The sequence below is a fragment of the Nanorana parkeri genome, unplaced genomic scaffold (assembly GCF_000935625.1).
Source record: "Nanorana parkeri isolate BGI_ZX_2015 unplaced genomic scaffold, ASM93562v1 scaffold1286, whole genome shotgun sequence".
Classification (NCBI taxonomy): Eukaryota; Metazoa; Chordata; class Amphibia; order Anura; family Dicroglossidae; genus Nanorana; species Nanorana parkeri.
Window position 1 is genome coordinate 204,787 of NW_017307554.1, and position 26,993 is coordinate 231,779.

General features: G+C 39.6%; 1 protein-coding gene across 1 annotated transcript in view; it reads left to right on the forward strand.

Annotated features, from left to right (window-relative positions):
• TAOK3 (TAO kinase 3) overlaps positions 1-26,993 on the forward strand; it is a 219,577-nt gene that overhangs the window by 67,640 nt on the left and 124,944 nt on the right. Inside the window, exons 8-13 of the mRNA XM_018569098.1 lie at positions 1,542-1,655; positions 9,236-9,327; positions 11,532-11,625; positions 14,002-14,083; positions 20,366-20,533; positions 23,292-23,498. Of these exons, the coding sequence (XP_018424600.1) occupies positions 1,542-1,655; positions 9,236-9,327; positions 11,532-11,625; positions 14,002-14,083; positions 20,366-20,533; positions 23,292-23,498 (757 nt within the window). The remainder of the gene's footprint in view (positions 1-1,541; positions 1,656-9,235; positions 9,328-11,531; positions 11,626-14,001; positions 14,084-20,365; positions 20,534-23,291; positions 23,499-26,993) is intronic.

Below are 26,993 nucleotides of genomic sequence, written 5' to 3' on the forward strand. Positions count from 1 at the left end.
TTTGCACTATCCTACTCCTACAATCCAGAGTTGTTGTTCCACTTGCCGCCATGTCCAGGGTGGTTGTCTACAGTCCTATAAAAGTCTTAATAATATTAGCAGCTGTAGTATATCAAGCTGCTTGGAGATGATTTGTTTTATATACTTTACATTTGACATGCTGGTCTATAATTTTCTTTCTGATCTCAGACAACTCTTCATTGCTTTCTCTGGTCCATGTTCAGTGTAGTGCACACGATGATACCAAACAGCTGAGTGATGACTTTTCTCCATGTAAATAGGCTGACTGACTGAATACCAGATAGAAAACATTTTTGATCCTAATTCGGAAAGCAGTTTGAAAAGACACTAGGGGGTATCAACACATTTGTCCACACCCTTTTAGAATATCTTTGTAGAATAACCAATAATGTATCTCTTGTCTGACTTTATTTGCTTTACTTTGACATACCAGACATGCAGGTATATATGAGGCATTGCTTTTAATGTTTCACTTTTCAGAAGGCATGAAGCATTGTTTCAGTGAACTGTAAGGGTACTAACAAATGTGTCCATGTCTGCATATTCATAATTTACAAACCTATAGAAAGTGGTATTAGCGTCCAGTTTAAAAGTGACCTAAATAGGACTGTCATCATTTCAAGAGTAGTGTTCAGTTAGTTATTGTCCCCTAGGTAAATCAAGTGATGTATGTTTTGCGCTATTCATTCAACATTTGCATGAAAACAGACGTTGCTAAAATACCTGCTTCTGTCTGCCATTCTACCTAAAGAGCTATTATTGAAAAATCCTGTATCCTTTCACCATTTTCATAACACTATCCACATGAATATAACTTTTAACTATTGAGAGTGTCTGTTTCTTCTGAGTCTGTATTTTTTATTTCATAAGCCATTAGATTTTGCACCTTCGTGGCTCCTTTTGTAAGTAGTATAGAGATCAGAGGTAGCATTAAGATTAGAAGAGAATTGGGTTAAGTGTTAGGGTAAGATTAAAGGTTAGCAAGTTAATAGGAGTTAGCAGTGAGGTTAAGTGTTAGGTTACAGGACAGTGTTGGGATAATTGTTAGGATCTCTTTTAACCCTTTCGCTGCCAAGCCCTCCGGAATATTTTTCAAATCAGCTGGCCAAGCCATTTTTGAATTTTCTGCAATTTTTTCCTATTGATTTGATTTGATTGAGCGGCTCCAGAGCCATTACTTTTTCATTACTTTTTCTTCACTTAAACCTTCTTAGGTTGGTGCCCAAAAGTGTTTTTCTAACCTTTTGCTTCATTGCTTCATTGCCTCCATACTTCCTGGTATAGCAGCAATGCTCAAAATGACTCAAGTGACTGTATTGGTTTTCTTGCTTTCTGAGTTTAAAATAAGCTTGGGTTGTGTTAAATAAATGTGTTTAAATGTTTATATTAACAAGACTAAATCATACTTTCATCTATGATGCTGAGTTTCAGTAATATGGAAAAATTGCAAAATGTTGTTATAATGTTTAACATTCCACTAACCTTTATGTTGTCATTTCTTTTTTCCTTTTTATTTTTAGGGATATTAAAGCTGGAAATATATTGCTTACTGAACCCGGTCAGGTAAAATTGGCAGACTTTGGATCTGCATCTATAGCATCACCTGCCAACTCCTTTGTGGGAACACCATATTGGTAAGATATATAAACGGATGTACAGTCACTGTAACAGTCATTCGTCCTTTTATAAGGAGGGTGTTTCAGCAACTTTGGCCTGTAACTTTCCATATACTACTTTGGGTGCTGGTGTTTTAGGAAATGTACCAGTGAAAACTAGTTCTCATTGTCACCCTATTCTAATGAAATTTTAGTTTTTATACCAAAGTATCATTAAGCTGACCCCTCAAATGCTCTCAGTCTGTCTCAACTGATTGTTTCAGAGAGTCTTATGAATCTTTTCCACCTTTTCCAGATCGTGAATCTGTGTCAGGAGCTCCAAAATGTTCTTGGATTGCTGTTTGAGTTTAGCTCCCTGAGAAATGAGAATACCTCTGATATAGCATTGATGGGCCTCCAGGGGTGTGCAATTCCTATTCCCAAAGCCCAGGACATGATGTTCCGGGAGCCATGAAGGTGTTTTTATTTTTTTTGTGCTGTGGGCAAGCAGGGCTAAATGTAGAGCAAGGGAGCAGCCACTTGTACAAGTGATCTGGGCGGCTGTACAGCTGCCCAGACCACTTGTAGCAGCCTGCTTTTCCCCTCCACCTCCCCGCTGTGGTTTTCTGGGAGACCAGGGACAATGGCAAACAGCGTCAGGATGGAGAGCAGGGAGCAGACCAGAAAATGTCCGTTCTCTGATCTGCTCTGTGTGATCAGTGAGACAGCAGCACTGTACTCACAGCGCTTCCTCTCTCAGCTATCACAAACTGGGCTGCACAGGAAATCGAGCACAATGTTGTGCTCGATCTTCTGTATTGTAGGGCAGGCTCCATAAAGAGAAACTGTCACCTCCAAACGCTATCCCATAGCCCCTCTGCTTTAGCAATAAAGTTAAGTGGAAAAAAAAGTAACGGAAAAAATAATACCATTAAAAAAGAAAACTAACCTTGTCGCCCGCGTTGGTGGGTGGGTGCGTTCGTGCGCACGCGCGGAGTACTGCCCCCATAATATTGTGTGCCATATTGTGGTAGCACTCTCTAACATACACAATGTGCATTAAGTAATTGGGAAAAATGGAATTACCCGTTCAAATATGGCCTCCTCTTCCCCCTGCTATACTTGCCTTTTGGGGAATGGTCCTTCCCCTCCGCTGGTACAAGTGCACTGTCTGTACCCCATACTTCCAACCAGTGCAGCCCTTCGCTATGGATTTTTTATTTCACTTACAAATATGCAACCACTCATTGGTCAGCGTGGTCACCTGACCGCGCTGACCAATGAGAAGGTGCTTCTTTGCACGGTTAAATACAGTTTTGGGTAAAAGAAATATCAGGGCAAGTAGATTGTCATGAGGGACAAGTAGATTGGGCCCCACGCTTTAATTTTTAGACAAGTAGTTTTTTTTATTTTTTTATTTCCACACCCCTGGACTCCGAAATTGAGAAGGGGGAGGAATGTGAGGATTAATGGAGCTGCAAAACATTGCCAAGCTCAATTTTAACACTAGACCTGATATAATTGCCTTAGAGAAGGAACTCTTTAGGTTTCCACTTCCGGTTTTCATGCCCTCCTCTTATGCATATATCGGGGCATGGTCAGAAATAGTTCCCATCTTGGTTAATCTGACATGATGGAGGTCTGGGTGTTTTATCAATAAATAATCAGTTCTTGAATAAGAGTGATGCACAACTGAGCTGTGTCCTTTTCTGTCATATGGCATAATCCGCCATTTGACTACTAACTGTTCATGTGTAGTGTCTTTTCCAAGAGGCGAATAAATGAGTAGGAAAGATGTGAGGTGGTGTGCAAAAATATATGTTCTTTTTGTAGTACCCATTTGTCAAGAGTCCCAAAAAGTTGGTACATAAAATATCACAAATTACCTGCACACTGCTACTTCTTCGTAGTGGTGCTGCACATAGAAACCAAACTAAAAAAGTGAACAAATGAGTTTCAAATTGGTTGCTACAGACATTATTAGTGCTTTTTCTTTAACCTCTTGCCGTCCGCCCGTAGTAAAAAAACGGACGGACGGCACTGCTGCATTTGCGGGTTGCCGTCTCCAGACGGCAATTATTTTCTGCTCGCGTGCGCCCCCTAGCGGGCACGCACGGGCAGAAAAGACCCGACGATTAAACACACCCGTTACCGGGTGTTTGACATATAGGCGATCAGCGGATTATATTTTACCAAAAAATTGGGTAATAATAAATGTTTTATCATTTAATATAGGGGAAACTGTTTTTTTTAAAAAAAAATCGGTAATTTTTCCTTAATATAGTAAAAAATAAAAACCCCAGTGGTGAATAAATACCACCAAAAGAAAGCTCTATCTGTCCCCAAAAAAGGGTATAAAATTCATTTCAGTACAGTGCTGCATGACGGAATAAATGTCAGTCAAAATACCGCAGCGCTGAATACTGAAAAATGGCCTGGATGGGAAGGGTGTTTACCACCGCGGATGTCAACTGGTTAAACTAGTTGTTGGAAATAATCCAAAATGTACTAAGGTGTAACATGATTGTAACACAAAGAAGAAAATGGTTTTGTTATTTAAGGTGTACCTTGCCTTCTTTCTAGTAGCATGAATTTATTATAGGAAAAAGTATGGTAAAATGACATTTTTGAATGTTAATACACGTTTACATTACATTCTATTTCACAAACTTTAAATTCTAGGAATAAAAGAAAATTGTAATTGTGGCATGTGCAAAAGTGTAAACACCCTTCCAACCATCGATAAACACTGTGTTTGCAAGGTTCCTGACTCTAATGACCTCATTAGGTCTTAAAGAGTTCTCACCTGTTGACAGTTGCAGAGCTTAATAAAATCTGACAATCAAAACTTTAAGGTGCCCATACACCTTAAGACCATCGCAAGACTTTTGTCTTGCGATGGTCGTATGCTTATTGAAAGCTCGTACGATCTGCCCACCTTGGACGGGCAGATCATACTTGCGATCATCGAAAGCCCGCCCCGCTGAGGGGCGGGCTTCCGATGACCGCAATGCAGAACGGGCAGTGTGCGCACACCGGCCTGTTCCGCAGCTATCGGACGAGCAGGCTAGAAACGCGCCGACAATCGTACGATTCTCGGCGGGTTTTCGAGCATGTTGGTTCGACAAAAGACGTGCGACCGTACAGTAGAAACGGTCGCACGTCTTCGTTCACACTGCTCGATTCTCGTACGATCGTGGGATTTCGCCCGATTCTCGTACGAGAATCGAGCAGTGTATGGGCACCTTTAGACTGTTACTTAACAACCATGGGCTCCTCTAAGCAACTGAGTTAGAATCTGAAAATGAAGCTACTGCAGGACACAATAGTGGTGTAGGGGTCAGCTGGAGGAGCCAAAAAAGCCAGAGGGAGATGCTTATTCTACACACACAGAAGTATACAATCATATCAGTTCTGAGAGCTTTAGTACATAGTGAAATTTCCGCAAACTACCCAATGTGCAGGTCAGTATAATTCCGCCGCTTTACAGGTTAGTGTTATGGTATGTTTTAACAATCTGATGGATTTGCTTGAACATATAAGGAATGCAAAACCGTATTCAGACAAGTTGTGGCCATTTGGGAACAGGTGCCATGGATTGATGAAACAAAAATTAAACTCCTTGGCCATGATCACCAAAGGTTTTGTGTAGGGATGCACCGACACTGTTTTTTCAGTATCGAGTAGCGATATTTTTTTCCGGTACTTGCCGATACCAAGTACCCTTGCCGCTTTCCCCCCCCGATTATCAGGAAGTCGCGGGGACAGATCATGACCCGTCGTCTGGCTTCCTGATTGCCTGTGAAGCTGGTGTTCTAGCTAAGGAACACCGGCTTCAGAAGCTGCATGGCTTACTGACCCAATCAGAAAGCCGGGCAGTAAGTCATGAGGTGCCCTCCGGCTTCCTGTTTGGTCAGGGTGCCAGGCTACCTAGCAACAAGTAAAGCCAGCTTCCTAGCCAATCAGGAAGCCAGACGGCATTTCATGACCCACCTCCCGGCTTCCTGATTGGCTAGGAAGCCAGCTTCACTTGTTTCTAGGCACCGTGGATTCTTGACCAATCAAGAAGCCGGGACGCAAGTCATGACGTGCCGCCTGGCTTCCTGATTGGTTAGGAAGCCAGGCTGCTAAGCAACACATGAAGCCGGTTTCCTAGCCAATCAGGAAGCCGGGAGACGGGTCATAACCCACCGCCCGACTTCCTGATTGGAAAGGAAGCCTATTCGTTTCCTAGACTAGATTAGTTTCCTAGATTAGACTAGCCCAAACACTGACCAGTTCTCATTAAATTATGTTTTCCAATACTTGTACAGCAATTGTATAGAGATGTCACCAGCACACCAAAATCCTCTTAGGATAGCAAAATGTTCATTTATTGAACTTCCTTGTCAGATAAACAAGCACTTTTGGGGATGCATAGGGTCCCTTCATCAGGCTTAGCTAAGCCTGATGAAGGGACCCTGTGCGGCCCCGAAAAGTGTGCCGCACAGGCAGCACGGCACTTCGCCTGATGAACGGACTTTGTGTGGTCCCAAAAGCGCTTGCTTATATGACAAGGAAGTACAATAAATGAACATTTTGCTATTCTAAGAGGATTTTGGTGTGCTGGCGAAATCTCTATCCATGCTCCTTCAGCACTGCTGGTCAGAGGAAGATCTCCCTCTGACCGGAAGTTTTGGTATTGGAGCATTTGGGCGAAATATGAGTACTCGGCCAAATACTCGGTATCGGCACCGAACTAGTATCGGTATCGCCGCATCCCTAGTTTTGTGTGGAGAAAAAGAAGAGACCGCATTTGATGGAAAAGAAAAAACTGTTGCCAGCTGTTTAAACATGAGGGTGGATCCATAGGCAGAGACGCAGGTAACTTTGTATGTGTAGAAAAAAAATGGATTCCACTAAATATTAGAAAATTCTAGATGCGGGCGTAAAACGCTCAGGCTGAAAAGGGGATGTCTTCTACAACAAAACAATGAGCCTAAACATACTTTAAAACATACTTGAACTCTTGAAGAAAAGCAAACTGAAGGTTTTGGAATGGCGCTCAGACTTCCCTGAAATCTAAACATCATCTGTAGCTAGATTTAAACATGCTCAGCATGCAAGACGGTCCAAGAATATCTCATGACTAGAATTAAGGTAAACAAAATTTGCTGCAACTAGAATTGAAAGACTCTATGCTGTATACAAAGGGGCTAACAAACTGTTTTCTCTGCCAAAGAGGGTGTTATTAAATACAGACATACTAAGGCGTCCAAACTTTGGCACATGTCACAATTACCATCTTGTAATTCTATGTTTTAAAGTTTGTGTGATTTAAGTAACTACGTATTAATATTTGCAAATATGTTGTTTTTTTACCACTTTGTTTCCTGCAGTAGTTTAATACTTTTCCCAACTTTAGCATTGGCTTGTTGGAGCAGCAAAGACATCAAAAAGCCATACCAGAGTAAATACACTTTTCAAGTCCTGAAATTAACATATAACTTGAAAAACATGTATGTTTCTAAAACAATAGACTAGCCCAAACACTGACCAGTTCTCATTAAATGATGTGTTCCGATTAGGGATGCACCGATATATCGGCCGCCGAAACATATCGGCCGAAAATAGCACTTTTGGCTAAATGCCGAAAGTGCCATTTTCCTTCCGATACATCGGCGCATCCGTGATTTCTTTCCTCCCCGCTGGGCGCTGCTCTGTGTCCCTGCGTGGAGGAGAGAAAGTGGCAGCCGGCCGAGCGCTGCGGGACATGAGCGCTGTGAGCGGCCGGTGTCTCTCCTCCCACACCGCTCGGCTGCCTATCACAGTGCGGCAGAGCGTTGTGTCGGCAGAGACAGCGCTGTCACAGGAGGCTGGGCTCTCCTCTCGCACCGCTCACTCAGCCTCCTGTGACAGCGTGTCAGAGAGGAGAGCAGGCTACATACACTCAGCGATCAGTGATCGCTGAGTGCTTGTAGATAATTGAGGATATGGTATGGTTACTATATCCTCAATTATGAATGAATGGGAAGTGATCTATATACACTCCTGTTCATTCATAATTGTGGTTCTATATTCTATACTATATTCTCAAGTTATCAATGAACAGGAACACTCGTAGAGGATCCCTGTTCATTGATAACAGGGGATACAGAAAAAGAGATTGAGGACTCTGGAGTCTATTCACTAAGCTGCCGTAGGGAGCCAAGTGGAAGACCGACCTGAATTGAAGTGAGCCGAACGCTGTTCGGCTATTCACTTCAGGCTGGTACGGCTAATATCAGCCGCATATCGTCTGAAATCAGCCGTACATCGGGTGGCTTCAAGTGGCTTCGGGTCGGCCGAAAAATTTCATAAAAAAATGAATAAATAAAAATAAATATAACATTTTTTAAAAGTTTATAAAAAATAAAATATTGAAAAAAATTAAAAATAAACATTTTCGGTTTCAGCCTGACAATTTTTTCTATTTCGGTTTCGTTTCGGTTTTTAAATTTTCTATTTCGGTGCACCTCTAGTTCCAATACTTGTACAGCAATTGTATAGAGATGTCACCAGCACACCAAAATCCTCTTAGAATAGCAAATGTTCATTTATTGAACTTCCTTGTCATACAAACAAGGACTTTTGGGGCCGCTCTGGGTCCCTTTATCAGGCTTAGCTAAGCCTGATGAAGGGACCCTGTGCGGCCCCGAAAGTTTGGTGTGCTGGCGACATCTCTATACAATTGCTGATACTTGCGGCACCATCCGCAGTCACCATGAGCATACCCCCACCCCCCCACTACCAGGGATCTTCAGTAAGGAGTGCGACAAGGAAAAGTATTTCTTCGCCAATACTTGTACAGGCACAGCTAGAAGCAGCATTGTATTTGACTATGGAATGATGCTGTTTTCACACAGGTAGTTTCTAAATTGCAAATGAGAATGGTGTGTTCAGTAGCATGCACAGAAGCAAAATTTACACTGCAAATTATTGTAATTAGTATTGCACAGAGGCAGAATTTGCACTGCAAATAATAGCAATTTGCTTAATACATTGCCCCCAAAATTTGTTTTGGTTTTTTAAACTGTCCTTAATCACCAGTGCTCTATCACTCATTTTGAAGTATCTATAATGGCTATTGAGGGCAAAACAAATTCTGAGACAAAGGCTGCCTTGTACACTGATTGCAAGCGCCTATATAGTAGACCAGCAATTGTTCTTGCTCTTCTTTTTTTCCGGGTAGGCTGTGACTTGTTAATGGTCACACTGCTGTGAAACAATACGTAGTAGTACTATTTTAGAGCCACTAAGCCTGCATTGTTCTCAATAAGACATTATCACACAGTCAGATTTATGCATGAACATTTTGTTTCTTAGATCACAATACAGACTTTTTTTACAACCGAATAGTTACACATAGAATGTAAAAGATTTTACTGTTTAATGTTAGTTATTTTTGTCATGGGAAGGGCTAAAGAAAATTACCTTTTCCAGCGTAGCTTATTTCAGATATTGTTGGTTTAAGTTTGCAACAGAAAGACCTATAAATGAAAATCTATCAATATTCATTTTATATTAACTTATATTTTATGTTATTGGTGCTCTTAACAGAGTTTTAACAAAGTTTTTTTGGTGGGTTTTCTACTTTTCAGGATGGCCCCAGAAGTTATTTTAGCAATGGATGAGGGCCAGTATGAAGGCAAAGTTGATATCTGGTCTCTCGGTATTACTTGCATTGAATTAGGTGAGTAAACTAAGAACCAGCAGCTGTGGCTGCACAATTTAATATTGCTGAAGCCACATCATTTGTAACATTGCACATTAGACCAAAACTGGCAATACTTGGGATCGGCTGAAATTCGAGCCATGTGTGGCCCTGTTGGTCACACTCAGCTTGACAAACTTTGATTACAACATCAAAGGAGCCGGGTGGAAAGTTGTTATCTGAACAGTGATTGCATCTTATTACATTTAGTCACTGTTTGGGCATTCAGACAGCCAGCTTTCAAAATACAGTAGCCATCAAGAGGGATTCCTCCATGCACGCTGTTTAGCGTTGATGTGGAAATCAAGTGATTTTTATTGTTTAGCCAGTGGGCAGAAGAGAAATCTACCGTGTATGGTTGGTTTAACCGAGAAGTGCACTAAATTCTTCATGTAGCTGCATGAAATGTGGCCTAGTAACTTCAGTACCAAATAGGGGAGCATGTCTGGAAATGCATTCCGTTATATATAGCCACTTTAATAAATCATGCTTATATAAATGTACACCATGACATAAATGTATAAACAAAGTGTTATAATCTGTCAGCCACTAGATTATTATCCACGTAGAGTACAAAGGCTTGCATGATTTACTGTGTTATCTGTGTATTACTTTCCAGTATTTATATAGCATCAACTTATCACAGAGCACTATAAAAAGAATCATTCACACTAGTCTCTACCCCTGAAGGAGGTTTCAGGTTGTGGTAAGACAGTGGATCACCTAGAGGAAATCCTCTCGTGCACAGAAAGAATGTGCACATAGTACCCCTGGCAAGATCCAGGACCCAGAGCTGGAATACAAGGAGGCTCACCTCTTAGTTGTTACCACCATATATAGTATACATATGGACAATATTTATTGTACATATCAGTCAAAATAAGTCTTATAGGTACGAGGAAACAGAATGTGCAAAAAAAATACTAGCTCTGATTTCTCCAGGAAAAATAATAATATTATAATTGTTGTCAATGACCAGGTAAATGACTACAGGAAACTCTTGGTATCACCTAGGACTGTGTATAGAGGTCACTCCAGTCAGGTGTTCTAAATAGTTTTTACACATTTCTGCTGGTGCTATATAGTTTCTCTATAGGCTTAATTTATTAATTTGCAATTTTTGATATTGTATGCCACATGTGGGTTAGAAAACAAGGTTTATAACGTGTGCGATCATACTGGTGAAACTCGAATAATTAGAATATCGTGCAAAAGTAATTGCAGTAAGTGCTGCAAAAGGGGCCCAAACCAAGTACTGAGTACATATGCATGCTTGTACTTTTCAGAGGTCCGATATTGTTCTATGTACAATCCTTGTTTTATTGATTGCATGTAATAATCTACTTTTTTGAGGTTGTGGATTTGGGGTTCTTGGGGTTTTCATGAGCTGTAAGCCATAATCATCACAATTATGACAAATCACGGCTTGAATTATCTTGCTTTGCATGTAATGAGTCTATCTCATATATTAGTTTCACCTTTTAAGTTGCATTAGTGAAATAAATGAACTTTGCACGATATTCTAATTATTCGAGTTTCAGATGTTTGTTTGGGTCGTCAACGAGGAGTAATTCAATGTCTTACAGTTTTTAAACCTGATTCAGAAATAGTTTTTCATTGGTGGTAAATTTAAATTCAGGTGGGATGATAGCTTTAGCTTTTCACCTGCTAAAAGCAGCTATACAATTTAGTTATCACATGATTTAGCAGCATTTGTTTTAAAGTTTGGGGATTCCAGAGTAGTGGAAGACAATTAGTAGTTTTTGGAAGACTGGTTGCTACTACGCTGCACTAGAGCTAATTAAATGTGTGCCACGTGTTTGGTATGTTAGGGACAAGGCTGTACAAAATAGATGGGCTTCTGCACATCATGAATGTGGTTTTAAACCATAGGAAGCTATTATGTAAATGTTCACAAAGCTTTTGTGGCACGCCTTATATTTCATACATGTGAAGGTTTTATTGGGTTAGGTGATGGTCTGTTGTGTCAGGTGTTGTTTTGGACAGACAATAAGCTTTCATGGAATGGCTTCCCTGGAATGACCTGCGAGATTAAAATAATTGGATTAAATAGTATGACGGCACTGAAGAGCTCTTCTTTTTACAAGCAGCACCTTGCTGCATGTCCCCAGCTCTCCTCTCATTCTTACTTTTGCTCATGTGACTTTTTTTTTTGCTTACAGCTGAACGGAAGCCTCCTTTATTTAACATGAACGCGATGAGTGCCTTATATCACATAGCTCAGAATGAGTCCCCTACACTACAGTCTAATGAATGGTAAGTGCTTTACTCACTATTTTAGATTTACACAAATATTATTAATGTGTTGTTTTATTTTTATACTAGCCATTCCTTCTACATTTGTGTTTTAAATGAGAAAGTGTCAGTAATATTATGGACTGCAAAGGAATTTAGTTTGCCAGTATATGAGACATCTAAATTATATAAGATGGACTTGTAGCATACTGTTTATGCTTGCTATATGGTTTCTGCAGTTTGGAGAATTATGCACTAGGCCTTCCGTGATGTCCTTCGTTAAAGAAGATTTTTGTGACTACTGGAAGTTCTCTTACAGCCATATGATCCTTTGTGTTTTAGAAACTGTCAGTTTTCATTATATTTTGGTTGCACTTCAACACAAACAACACTGATAAGAAAACTGTTAGGTGCCCATACACCTGTCGATTATCGTACGATAATCGCGTGAAATCCCGCAATCGTACGATAATCGGCAGGTGTATGGAAGGCGTGCGACCGTTTCTACTGTACGGTTGCACGTCTTTTGTCTTACGAGCATGTTTGAAAACCCACCGAGAATCATACGATTTTCGGCGGGTTTGTGGTGAGGCACACTGCCAGTTCAGCATTGCAGTCATCGGAAGCCCGCCCCTCTTTGCGATGATCGCAAGTACGATCTTCCTGTCCAAGATGGGCAGATCGTACTTTTTTTTTTTAATTACCTTACAACCATCGCAAGACGAAAGTTTTGCGATGGTTGTAAGGTGTATGGCCAGCTTTAGTCTATCCCAAATATTGTACCACAGTTCTCAGAGTTTGTTGTCTTAATCAATATTCGAAAGTTTTATATAAACTATCGTGTGCTGGTATATACTGCATTTGTTGTTCTTCATTCACAGTGCTTATTAGCTTTTTTATATTTGCATTGGCGAAGATTACTATTGTTTAGGGAAAGTTATAAATATACCTTCTGTTTTACGAAGCTTCTACTGTGCTTCACACAAGTTCACTAGAAGGTTTTTTGGTTTCTTTTAGCCCACCTCACCATAAACACTCTGGTTATACTTTCTAGGAAGTAAGTTAACTAAAGTTAGTTATTCTCCACTCCTGTGTTTTGGGGAATGCATGTATATATTTATGTGCATTCCCTTCACAACAACACATCACTAAAACAAAGACAAAAATGTTTAAAATTTGTCCACCTATCATTTCTGAATTTATAGTTATAGTCAGGAAAAAGGGCCTTTGGACATATGGACTGCATGACTAAAATTGAAGGTGAATTTTTACCTAGCATTGTGAATGAGGGGAAGCTAAAAGAAAATTCACTTTGAAAAGAATAGCCAATTATGTGCAAGGAAAAAAAAAATATTTGTTTGATAGAAGTCAGTACAGCTTCACCTTATTTACTAAGTTGAGTGAATTTTTACTTTGCAGAGTGAATTATTACTTAACTAAGTGAATGAGGTGAGGTTTTTATGTTTGTTTTCTTTCATTTTCCTTTGCAGAGTGTAGTCCACAATGAAGAGGAGTAAGCTGTCAGTCTGTGAGGGGAATTTATAAAAACTGGAGCAGTTGCCCAGGGCAACCAATCCGCTTCTCGCTTCAGTTTATTCAGTTAAGACTTGAAAATAAAAACGGAGAAGCTGATTTTGTTGTAGTGCACAGCTGCTCCAGATTCTGTCTGCTCCAGTTTTGACCAATTCCCCATTAACTTTTTTTTTTAACTACATACAGAAGCATATAATAAAAAGCAACATACACTGTGTAAGTAAAGCAGGGTACACACTGAGAAAGATTCGATCTGTTGGTGACCCTATCCTCTCGACAGAAGTCAAACATTAGATCAACTTTTACCGAAGGAACATGTTGGAAATCCTTAGCTGTATAGCCAGTCAGCTGCCAGCACTGTTCGGGTATTCAGACAGCTGTTGGCACTGCGGCCGTGAATGAAGGAATCTGATATATTTTTTTTCCATTCAGCTCGCATTTTTGAAAGAAAAAAATAACTGTATATACCCAGCTTTAGGCCTCATTCACACACAACGCGAGCAAAATTTTATATTGCATATATACGCGTGTATGTGCGTATATGCGTGCACTATTTGCATTCCCAGAATGCTTAATTCCTAATAGAGATTTTAATGAAATGTACGCACGCATGTGCGTAAAATACGCAGAAATAAGCTGCCGGGCGCATCTTGGTTCCATTCTGTTTTTGCACCTGTTTACGCTACGCAAATATACGGCTCTATGCGCGGCTGTGTGTATGGAGCCATTTATTTGCATATGGTACAATACGCACATACGCGCATATATGCGCGGCAGTGTGAATGAGGCCTTAGGTGACTAAGCTGTGAAAAATAATTCAAGACTCATTTATGTTTGATGTTCTCTATGGTCTTTTAACTTTAGGTCGGACTCATTCCGAGGATTTGTGGACTACTGCTTGCAGAAAATACCTCAGGAACGACCCACGTCGGCTGAGCTGCTGCGGGTAATACATCTGCTCTGCTGTTGTGTGTTTTGTAATGGACCTTTTTTTCTGTTCATATTAATGTAAATTGGATAGCTATCTTAGAATTCGTTCAACTGAAGAAGTGACTACAAAAAGCTTGGAACATTGTATGAATCCTTATCCGACCACCTGTAGTAAATATGTGACCTTATAGATGGGTGTTCATTTGTGCGCCAACATTTGGATATGAGCAAGTGTGTGAGACTACATTTTAAAACTGGTGTGTAGATCCACATTATGCCTTTGATGCAACCAAGCCATTTATAACAGCCATGATCCCCCATAGATAAGAGACCAAGAAAACATCCATAGCTGGTGAATTGTATCTTGTGTCTATGGTAAGCTTTGCAAAACTATACTGAGCACTTTATAGTCTTGGTTATAAAGGGGTTATGTGGATACTTGATGCTTTCTGACTGTGATGCAGTAAGACCTGCTTGCTGCAAGAACTCTCTTCTCCAATATATCATGCAATCAAATCCCAAAGAGCAGTTGCATTTAAAGGTCCGAAGGATTTAAATGTTGATGCTTCTGTAAACTAGTTGATCGAAGTTGATGCATAGAAAGGAGGGTCCCTATTCCATCAACTGGCATCTTGCTAATAACACCTAATTAAAACTTCTGCTTGCATGTATGCTTACTAGAGAGCAAAAGGATTGCCAGATGCATTAATCAACTTCCAGAAAGAAACATCATCATAAACCTATCCTTCTGCCCATCATGCACCCACATGGAACACAGTACCTGTTAGATATACAGTCTAATATACCTATATATCTAACAGGTACTGTGTTCCACGTGGGTGCATGATGGGCACAAGGAGGGGATTTCTCACATGCTCATTAAACGTCATACAAAAATTCCCCTTTTTAGATTGGAGTTGCTTGTAAGGCATTGTACATAATGTGGATTTCATTGTAGGATTGTGTATGTTATAGTACTAAATGGCTCCATTCAGGCTTGTGCTGTCTTCCCTTGTTGCACACACTGCTGCCACAGATAATCTCTTAACAGGCTCATAGGTTTATGATGATGTTTCTTTCTGGAAGTTGATTCATGCATCTGGCAATCCTTTTGCTCTCTAGTAAGCATACATGCAAGTTCACTGGCACGTCGTCTCCATGCACTTCTCAATCTACACAGTATACTTTGTATACATACATCTGAACTATAAATTGCTTACATAAGATTAAGCAATTTAGAATTAAGGCTTGTCTGTTTGGTTTTGCCCCCCACTTCATTCTTTAAAAACAGTTTTATAAGGAACCGATAGATAGATAGATAGATAGATAGATAGATAGATAGATAGATAGATAGATAGATAGGTATTTCGAAGGTGCATTTGCTGTTCTATTTTTTAAGCTGTTCCAGGACCTGCATTCTGGTCTTTCTTCATTATGTAAACATTTAATGAAGCAAGATTAAGGATTGGCAATACAGTACTTGGAGTTCACACTGTAGGAAAAATACCAGTGGAAGCCCCCAAATTTCTATCATAGCAGATCTCCAGATGTTATCTTTAATTAGGGATGCACCGATACCACTTTTTTGGGTCTGAGTACGAGTACCGATACTTTTTTTAAAGTACTCATGGACGTTCGCCCGTGGAGAAGGAGATCGCGGCCATCTTGAATGAATGCAGACGCGGTCCTGTGTGCTGTGTGCGGCGGTGGAAGATGGCGGACACAGGTACTCGTTTTAGACATCCGAGCATTTGCACGAGTACGAGTACTCATGCAAATACTCGGTATCGCGGCCGATACCGATGCTTGTATCGGTATCGGTGCATCCCTATCTTTAATTATTGACTATACCTGGGCTTTGCTTCAGAAATGACATTTCAGAATTGCAAGGCTACAGTTAAACACTGGCCTACTTTAAAAAAAAATATCTTGTCAAGTCTCATCTTTTGGTTAAGGAACCCATTAGACGTATGGAAAGACAAGTATGTGAAGTGTCAGTAAAGCTCTGCGGAAGTTTATAGCAATAGAGCAAGAGGGGTGGCAATACGTTGGAGACTTATAAGGGGGAGGCTTATTAGGGTGCAACAATAGCAAGAGGACCAGGTTTTGTAACCTCTCTGAACCCTTGTGCCCCATTCACCAGTCAGGGCACATGTGGACTTCCATAGTCATCACCTAACTGATGCTAAAAGTGACTGAATGGTTTCTGTCTTCTTTTATATACTGTATAAGTATCTATTGAAGGTTGCCTTGTTTGTCTCAGTACTGCCCTTCTCTTTGCTAGTTCCCTCCATTTCTCTTTACTTACTTTATACCCATTTTAGATACCCATTTAAGATGTGAACTAACAGCTCACATTCTAGATTAATGCCAATTTCTTCAACATAACAACGCAAGGCTACAAAGACTGCAGCTGACTTACAGAATGTTTACATCATTTGGTTTGGTATTGCACTTCATCAAAATATTTTGTATTTTCTGCATGCATATAATTGAACTTTAGTGCTGTTCTGAGAAATACACAATGTATTCACTTTGTGTTATTTTGCAGAAGTCTTTTTATGTAAGTAAAATAAATACAATATTTTCCTTTCCAAAACAAATTTTGAAAACAGAAAATAGTGCAATATCTTAGGATGGTATTGCAGTTTTGAATTAAAGACCGAGATCAGCCATACACAGTAGTAAGAATAGTGACACTTACACTTTCTCCACCCCAGAGTAATTATCTGTCCCAATTGAGTGATTCAGAAATGTATTGAAACCAGAGATAGGCAGGCAGCTAGCATCTTTGGAAGAAGGTCAGTGAAGCCAGATGCATATTTCTGTCAGTATTGGTTACCTTAAACTAGATACCAGTTTAGCAGCTGGTCTTTTGCATTGCTTTTTTCCTACACAAACCTAATGATGCTCCCTCTACTGGTGTCTAATGTTCAGGAACAGTTAGTACTAAGATCTTGAAATGGGAAAGAAATGGCATTTCATTGCAGGAAATGCGTGGTAAAATGCAAGTTTTATTGTAACACGTTGCACTCTTTGGTGCGCTGCAGTGCCTTTTCATTTACAGTTCATTTAGAATATCATTCCAACCCACAGTATAGAAAGGGCCATTGAACTAGCACTGGAGCATACCTCTATGCACATATCTTGCTTTGTGTTGTGCTGTGTTTTGTTCTATTCAGAAAATGAATGACAGTTGACTTAACACAACATATATCAAGCAGTAGAATTGTCAGAAGTGAATGGGTTCCTTAGCCTTTTATCTCTTAGGTCAGATTTTGATCTCTGTATATATCACAAAACGTGATGGGGTCTAATATTTCTCACCAGAACCAGAATAGAGTGGAAATCTGTAACCGAGGATACCTGTTCCAATGACGGTGGTCTCTAAGAGGGGATGTCTCCTCACGAACTATCTGCTTCCTGTCTCCGATACAGGATCTGAATGGAGCTCTCCCCAAAGTGGCAAAGACCCAAAATAAAATATGACAGGATTTTAACCATTCTCTACTGTGTACAAAGTAAAACAACGGTTAAAACTATGTAACATACAAAAAGGAAATGTATATACATAATTTTGGATTTAGATCCAATTATTTGATGCGTTTAAGGCCAGTACTGGCAGTATACCAAAGCAGAGGTTGCAGAAGGAGTGATTTTTTTCTGCCTGATTTTGTACCATTTAGTGTAAACTATTATTCTCTCATCCATTGAGAGACACAGGAAGTCATTTACATTTGGGATATACTTCTGCCTACGGGAGGGTTGGACACTTGCAAACAACAAATCTGTCAATTAAGACCCTTCTCTACATTTCTGCTAGAGCTGTTCCCTTAATTGCAGCTACCAGGCACAGCTGCCCTGACTTTGTAGTTCTATGACCTCTGGGCATTAGGTTCCACTTTCCCAACCCATTTTGGTAAGAAGTTAGCTGCAGAGGGCTTTTCAGGTTCAGAGCCATTTGCCTCAATGCTGTCTCTGGAGACTCACTCAGTAAGTAGGCCACTCAGGCTGAGCACCAGCAGCTTTGGTCCCTGGGCACCTTTGGAAATTCCCACTTTCTGACAGTTTTCAGCATGGAAGGGGTTAGCATTGAAGGACTAAGTGCCGTTGTCATCCGATGGGTATAGCGTGCACACGCTCTTTGCTCTTTCCCGCCATTCAGCAATGTGAGTAAGTATCTCCTTGCAAAGAGCAATGTGGAACTCCATTCTTTGGTCTTTTTCTGCTGCCTGTCTACAGTCACCATGGTCACCTATGGCCATTTAATCCACTGAAGCAGCCTGGAATCATGCTGAACTCTGTTCCTTGAGTCTAACCTATCTTCCCAGTCTTCCCTAGCAGTGTCATGTATGGCTGGCTCATCTGCCCTTTTGACTGAGGTTTTTTACTGCAGTCACGCAAGACTAGTCAAAATCAGCTGGTTATTTGCTGACTTAGGCCGCAGAGGCCACAGGTACACTCCTCCGCCTTCCCGTGCAGATTCTGTACATATCTGCTTGCAGCCTCTGAGCCATCAATCACTCAGACTCTGTCTGATTCTAGTCACTCCATTCCCTGCTGGACGAGCAGTAAGACTTCTGTAAATACTCCCAAATTATATGTGGTGCACACCACCCTGAAACTAGGGGATTAGCTTGTTGCTTTTATCAGTGCTATCCTTAGACTTGGGTCCTTCTAAACCCCTAAGACTGCAAAGACTTTCCCGGTGCATACGCTTCTAGTGAGATTGGAAACAACCTGACCAGATGTTTGTTCCCTCTGAGTGCCTGTTAGCCCTGAATCCATTTGTAGACAACTTTGTAAAAAAGAGGTCTATCCCAGCTATGAATCGCATACCTTTTTTAAGACTGGTATTAAACCCAGTGATTTTTGTTAGATGAACATTGATCCACTGCGGACCCAGCAGTGTCGCGTCTTAAGGCGACCACTATTCTGGTTGAGGATACACCTGTCTTTAAGGACCCAACCAATAAGCAGATGGAAGCCCACTTTAGAACTCAGTTCCCACTGACATGCGTCTTAGCAGTAACCTTGCCTTAGCTGCATGCACTTTGAGGGACAATGCCTTTTCTGATGTGCTCTGGATGCCATTATCAGCATCAAATATTATTTGCTGGCTACCGGTGGCAAGAGCACTTGCATTTCTTAAGTCTTAAGTCACAAACAGGGAAGGCTATTACCTTGCTGTCAGTCCTTTTAGTCTTACTACACCTGCAACATGTCCAAAACCCCCCAAACTTGGCTCCCAGTTGACCCTCAAGGACTGGGGCAAACTAGGACTTCTTTCCATCTATTCACCTACAAGGTGGTATTCCTTGTAACCATCACCTCTGTGATGTGAGTGCCTGAACTGGCAGCCCTATCTTGCAAGCAACCCTTTCGGACCTTGCATAGGAACATGGTGATGTTGAGGCCCAATAATTCCTTGTTTCCAAAAGGTAGTTTCTTCCTTTCCCCAGAACATCAGTCTTCCGTCCCTGTATCAGGCTGTAGTTTACCAAGAAGAAATTTCCCTCCGTTGTGTGGATTTGGTTCAGGTAGTACAAGTCTATCTCTTAGCCACTGCTTTTTTTTAAGAAAGACTGATTCCCTTTTTGTCTTCTTGGATGGTCCCTATAAGGGTGCATCGGCTTCCTGTTCTACCATCTCTAGGTGTCTCAGACAGACCATCATCTAAGCTTATAGTCTCAAGGATCAGGTTCCACCCTTTCCTGTCAAGGCACACTCCTACTGATCTGTGAGTGCTGCCCTAGCTTTTTGGAAACTGTTTCCCAAATTTGGCTGCCACCTGGTCCTCTGGTTACACTTTAGTTCGACCAGGTGGATTTTCCAGCCTCATCTGATGCCATTTTCAGGAGTAAGGTCCTTCATGCGGCCCTTTGAGCTTTAGGCAGTCCCCAGTTCTGCTGGTTTTTTGGGGGGTCTGTTAGTGTTTGTATGCTGTGTGGCCTACACCTCTGACTGCTTTAGGACATCCTGAAATTCTTGCAGTCCCCTCTGTGTTTATAATCATGCTCTCCGTACTGATTTGCTACAAAACTGAGGCATGTTGATAGTAGGAATGGTTATCCTGGGCTTCCCTACAATTTTTTTGTTTGACAGTGTCCATTCCTCCTGTATAACCTAAATGTGAATTATTTCCTGTCTCTCTTAAAATCCTTACTAAATATCCCTTGATGAAAAGAGATTTATGTTGTCCTTCTCTTATCACCAATAACACAAAGGCATAATATTTAACTACTAAGGCATAACATAATAAACTACTTTTTCTTCTTTTTTTTTTTAAATATGCCAGCTTGACTTTGTGCGCAGAGAGAGGCCAGCGCGGGTCCTCCTAGATCTGATACAGAGGACTAAGGATGCTGTCAGGGAGTTAGACAATCTGCAATACAGGAAAATGAAAAAAATCCTCTTCCAAGAATCCCGCAACGGTCCACTTAATGAGTCTCAGGAAGATGATGAGGTAAGACAAAATATTGAGGCTGTGTAAAAAAATAAATGACTGGTAATACTTAAAATGTCACCAGAGCGGTGTTTGTAAAATCACTATACAGGAACTGTTAGAAAAAAACATTTATTTAATATCACTACATGCAATCCCTTTATACACTTACTATTTTTCATTACAGTTTAGGAATATCTTATGGGCAGTACAGCATCTAATACCTGCATATATTGTGGATGTACCCATTCCTCCACTAGATCTTACTAATTATTCTGTACAAGTTATTATATATTAGTTATTATTAGGGATGTCCCGATGCCACTTTTTCAGGCCCAAGTACATCCCCTCATGTACTTGCCGATACCAATTACCGATACTTTTTCTTGAAGGGACAGGTGACTTTAAATGATCCATAGTACAACTACATGTTATATACTATGGATCATGGTTTAACATATTCATGTTAGCAGGGGAGAATTATAACTCTATTGCTGGAGTTTAGTGGAGGTGTGTGCTGTATATATGTACTACATATACATTACACACGCCCAGTACACTATAGCAATAGATTTACAGCCAGCCCCGTCCCAGCTTCCCTTACTCACAGTTTCACTCCGATCCCCGTAGCCTCATGCGGTGCCTCTTGTAGTCGGCGCTGGGCAGGATCGAAGGACCCGGAGACTGCCAGATGACCCCGCTCTGAGCGACCGCCCACCGGAGCAGCAGTGACGCGACGCTCGGCGAGGTAAGTAATAAGAAAAGAAAAAAACATGGCGCTAGGCATCGGGGCATTTTGACAAGTACTTGTCAAAATGCCCTGTATCGGGCCCGATTCCGATGCTAGCATCGGTATCGGGACATCCCTAGTTATTATAAACTATGAGTAAAAAGGTTGCATTGGAAAAATGTACTTGCTGAAATTTTACTGTATTTTCCTTTTTAAATACCCATGTGGTATATGTATAGGGTAACGGTCAATATTATACCCTTGTTAATACTTAGTAATGAACCACACGTGATACCCTCAAACAATTGGCATTGGCTTGCACTGGATTTAGAATAGGACAAAAATAAAATATGTATTTTGAAAAAACCCTTGCAGATATGACTACATAGATGTAATAAAGCTGCATAGTTATAGATGTAAATGCAGCCTATTTCATTGTTTAGCCACCATGTTCAAGGCACTTGCAAACACATCTCATGACGAATCAATAAAAACTATGTGAGAGATTACTTATGGGTCTGGCTCTCTGCCCAGATGTAGTATAGACTGTTGACCATTTAATTAGAGAGTTTAGCACAGACTGTACAATAAGTGGGCTTTCAGAGCAAGAGATAGCCTTCTTTCACTTAAAGGACCACTATCATGAAAAATGTTGTATTCCCTTAACTGTATGTGACAGGGGTGGGTACAAACTATAACACTGCCAAACTTTATAACTTTATACTCACGTTTGCTGTACTGCTTGGTCTGTGTGTAAATCTGGAGGAAAATCTATTATTAAAGCTGTCTGATCTAAAGAAATCCATAGCCTTAATGTTTAATCAGTGCTATAACCACATGGTTATCAGGATGCATTATTTTGTATGATTGTGTTACTTTAAGGTAAGATACTGCAACTCTTACCATACTGTAAACTAATATTGATAAACAAAAATACATTTAGAAGATACTGTGCATTCCTATTTAACACAGCAACCCGGATTTAATGATATTTTAATTCCATCTTAAAAACGAATACAAGTTTTTTACAGTTTTTATTATTTTAGAGATGTATCAATATTTTGGTGAATTTTAGATTTGTTGATTGTGATTACTTTTGCTGTGTTGTGTCTAGCTAGAGCAGAATTTGTGTTCCTATTTTTATACCTTAAAGTTAAACTTCTTTAAAGTCATCTAATGTACATTATATGATTATGCAACAGCATAATAATGCTTTTAGATATTTATATTCTTTAACAGATTTACTATTTATTCATAGCCTATCCATGCATGTTTGGATCTTTCACAGATGTTTCATTTTGATTTAATAATTGTACCATTAAGTTGCCCTTGCTTTCTGCACTATTTGATGCCGTGATGAGTTTGTTGCACAATTGGCACAGTGCTTGAGCGTTATCTGTCAATCTATATATGTTACCTGATTTGGCTACTCACAGGTATAAAGGATGCTCTGTCATTTTACACAGTTGTAAAATTGTATTAGGGCCATGATCATACCTGTCTGCTGTCCTAAATTGAAGAGCGTATAGATTAGTGCACTTTAAAATATAGCACATGCTGCATTGATGTGCATTAAACAGTCCCTTTTAAAATAAATGGTAAACATGATTCATGCATTCCTGTGTGTTTTACACACTACACAATGAAAAATCCCTTTTTTAAAGAGTCCACCCTCATTCTGCACAGTGAATGAACAGGAAACGTATAAAATATACATACATATGAAACGCATATAAGTACTGTAAGTATGTAGTACTAAAAAGCACATTACGGTGTGTATGTGTGTGTGTGTGTGTATATATTATATATATATATGTGTGCGTGTGTGTGTATATATATATAAATATAAATAAAATGTGTGTGTGTGTGAAACTGTGCAATGAAAAAGTTACATAGGTAATACATCACGGCCTCTGATGGTACACCGGCATGACGCGGGATATAATGTGAAGCTGTTAGAGTTTTGTTATTAGAAATACATATTGCGTAACTTCCTTATATATCAAATGCATGGGATAATGTTTGCAAACTACTCTGCATCATATGTAGGACAGTGAACATGGGACCAACCTGACTGCAAAGATGGACAGCCTTGGCAGCAATCATTCTATACCAAGCATGTCGGTCAGTACGGGTAGCCAGAGCAGCAGTGTGAACAGCATGCAAGAAGTAATGGATGACATGAGTCCGGAGCTGATTTTGGTTCCCAGCTACAGCTGCAGCTATGATTCCACCTCTTCTTTGGTTCCGAAAAAGGTAAGAGAGTCAATTCAGTGGGGAAAATAGCAGTCAGATTTTTTTTTTTTTCCCCCATCCTATCCTTTGCAGGCGAATATGTTGCAAAATCGCATTTTGTGGCTAATTCACTATATTTAATTTACTCACAGTTGTGGAGGGTTTTCGGGTTAGCTTTTTGTAGCTCAGTGTAGCATATCTGTCTTGTCCTTAAGCAAGCTGTTCAGCTAAAATTTGTGTGGCCCCGTTGGCAACCCTCCTTTCAACAAAAGTAGATTTTTTTTTTTCTTATTTATTTTTGTTGAAGGAGCCAGTCTGAAAAATCTCAGCCAAAAACTGCAGCCAATGGTAATGGTAAGCTTGATGGCCAATTGCAGTAGCATTTGGGTAATATCTAAATCTCCAAAAAGAGGAGGAGGCATATTTCTTAAAATGGAATGAGTGGAGTTTATCAAAACTGGAGCAGACAAAATCTGGAGCAGCAGTGCCTGGCAACCAATCGGCTTCTCTCTCATTTTCAAATCTTAACAGAACACACTGAAGAGAGATCCTGATTGGTTGCCATGGGCAACTGCTTCAGATTTTGTCTGCTCCAGTTTTGACAAATTCCCCCGTGTGTGTGTGTGTGTCTACATGAAAGGTTTTGTTTTTTTTGGTTCTTTTTTCCCCCCCATTTATAAATGCCTCAATCCCAGGTTTATCCCAGCTACTTTAGTACAGTAAAACAGTCAAGAATATGACCACAAGTATGTATATAATAAACTCTGCATTAAACTAATAAATAGCAACAGTATACGAGGAGTGATTTCTACCATGACGTGTCTCATGCAATCTTTTCATCAGCTGTGAATGTTTGGCTCTAAATAGATATGATTGTAAGCTCTCACAAGCAGGGCCCTCCTAACCCTCCTATATATTAAATTTGTATTGTAAACGGTACTGTGTCCTTTCATTTTGTAAAGCACTGTGCAAACTGTTGGCGCTATATAAACCCTGTATTATAATATTAATTGGGGTAGTAAAAAAAAACAAAAAAAAAACAAGGCATGCATTTTTTTAAACTAGCACCTATCAAAATTATAGCAAATTATTTATTTTTAACAAAGGCTCATTTTAAAATGACAAAGTGTAGTTTGGGGGGGCAAAATTAAATTCTGTAGGTTTCCAGTTAATGTAGAACATTTTTTTTTGTAGTAATTACAATTTTCAATTGCCAATCTCAAAGTATTAACACTCTAAAAATTAAAATGTAAAATATCTAAAAAGAAAATTCCAAATACCTTTTTTTAATCTGTTGTCATTTTCTTATCTGCAGTCATTTGTATTGTTTAAATAATAAACTGTTAAAACAGTCTGTCATTTTAGAAAGAATCTATAGTTAACATGACAGAGAGAAAAAAAAACTTTTTTTTTTTTCTTTTTTACTGCAATGTTCCATGACAAATCAAGGTTAATTGCCTTTATGTGAAATCATGTTGATGACAATTGCATGGACTGGGTTTTTTGGGGGGGGGTGGGGGGGGTTGTAACAATTCATTGTTGTCAAGAGAGAAGTACATAACAATTGTTTGAATTGTAGCCTGCTGTATGCTCAGTAGCACAATAGAATTGCATTCATCACTTGCACTGACCCTCCATTTGTTTTAAAACGAGCTCTTTGGCATTAATTAAAGTGCTTGTTCACAGATATTTTCATAAATACAATTTTTAATAAACATTCCCCAATCCACTGATTGCTCCTTCATGTTCTATACTTTAAAAGTTAAATACATTTTGAAAACTGACAATTATAAAAATAATTACATTACTGTCTGTAATAAATGCCAATGTAAAATAATAACTCCTCTTTTCTTAGCATCTATGAAATAATGACTTTACATGCCCTTTATTTATATAAAAATGTTAATCTCTAAATTACCCAAGTCTTGGAAACCTGTGATTAATAAAAAATCGGAGCGAAGCGGGTCACACATTTTAGAATAGGACAGCTGCTCTAAGACCCAGCCCTGATTAAAAAACAGTAAGATGAAATAACCACTAACACACAGAAGTATTTCTGTTCAGGGGAAAATTAAATAATGTCTGTTTTTCAACATAAAAGATAGTGAAAGGAATATTGGAGGAGTTGCTTATAGTAACTAGCAGGATTCCTGTAGTACATAAAAGCTGTTTTATTTTGCATAATGTTTTATTTTAGATGTGTGTGAAAAAAAACAAAAAACGTTTTAGACCCATTTGAACTTTAAATTTTAGTGGATTTCTGTGTGGCAGTATTTGCATCCAAATTAAATACATCATGGCAGTATACCTGCTGGAGCAGATACCTCTAACTTGAACTGCACTTGACATGAAATGTAATGGTAAAAAACAAATAGAGATTAAAACAGTATTGAGTTTTTTTTTTTTTAATACTTTCGCCTATAGATATTTTAGCTTTCTGTCAGCAAATCTATAATACTAAAATTAATTTCAGGGCTTAAGAAGTAATCGTGCCCTACATTTAAAATAGAATAGTGGACATAAGAGGCCATTCCATATTTAGTAGAATAAACTGACACACATGCCAAGATCTCCATTAATGTTATATAGAAATATAAAACATAGAAGATATACAATATGGGTCTTCTTTCATGAGGCCCAAGTTGCATAGGGAACAAATACACCTGTTAGTGGGGAAAAAAGAGTGGCTTTTGGTAGAATTTTACAGTAAGGCAGTTTTTATGCTCTGCTAATAGTATTCTTCATTGATTTGCATTCACGTGTGTGCAAGTCTATATAGTCTGTATATGGTATAGTCTTGAGTGTTACCTCACCTGTAACAAATAATTAGTAAGCAAAGGGAAAAGAAAAGATGCAGACTTCTTAAGGTGCCCATACACCTTACGATTATCGGACGAAACTTTTCGTCCGATGATCGAATAGTCGTACGATTTTCGTACGGCAGCCCCATCCTGCCCCGATGATCGCAAGATTAATTTAGCCGTAATTAACGAAAAGCACCTGGACGAAATACGCTAATTTATTTGACGTATTTTCGTTAGCGCAAGCGCAGTGTAGATCGTACGACTTTTGATGGACGGAAACGCCAGCAACCTTACGACAATCGTACGTTCTAGCAAAGTTTTCAAACATGCTTGACCGTCAAAAGTCGTACGATTGTACAGTACTGTCGGTCGGACACTGCAAGGCACACATCCGATTATCGGCCGAAAAGTCGATCGCATACGAAAATCGAACGATAATCGTAAGGTGTATGGGCACCATTAGCTGGACAGTTTTCTGGGCACTTTTGGTGTTCAGAAAATACAAGGCATTACACGCTATGACACTAGAACACAAGAGCAGTCTTAAGACATGGGAAGGAAAGTTCTATAACTACATTTTTCTGGACATATCATATCTGGAAACTGCAATAAAATGTAGGTTCAGGTAAATAAAAAGAATTAGACTAGAAGCATGTTAATACTTATCCCTTCACTGTGTTGATACTTTTGGCAGGACATAAAGAGCTCCATT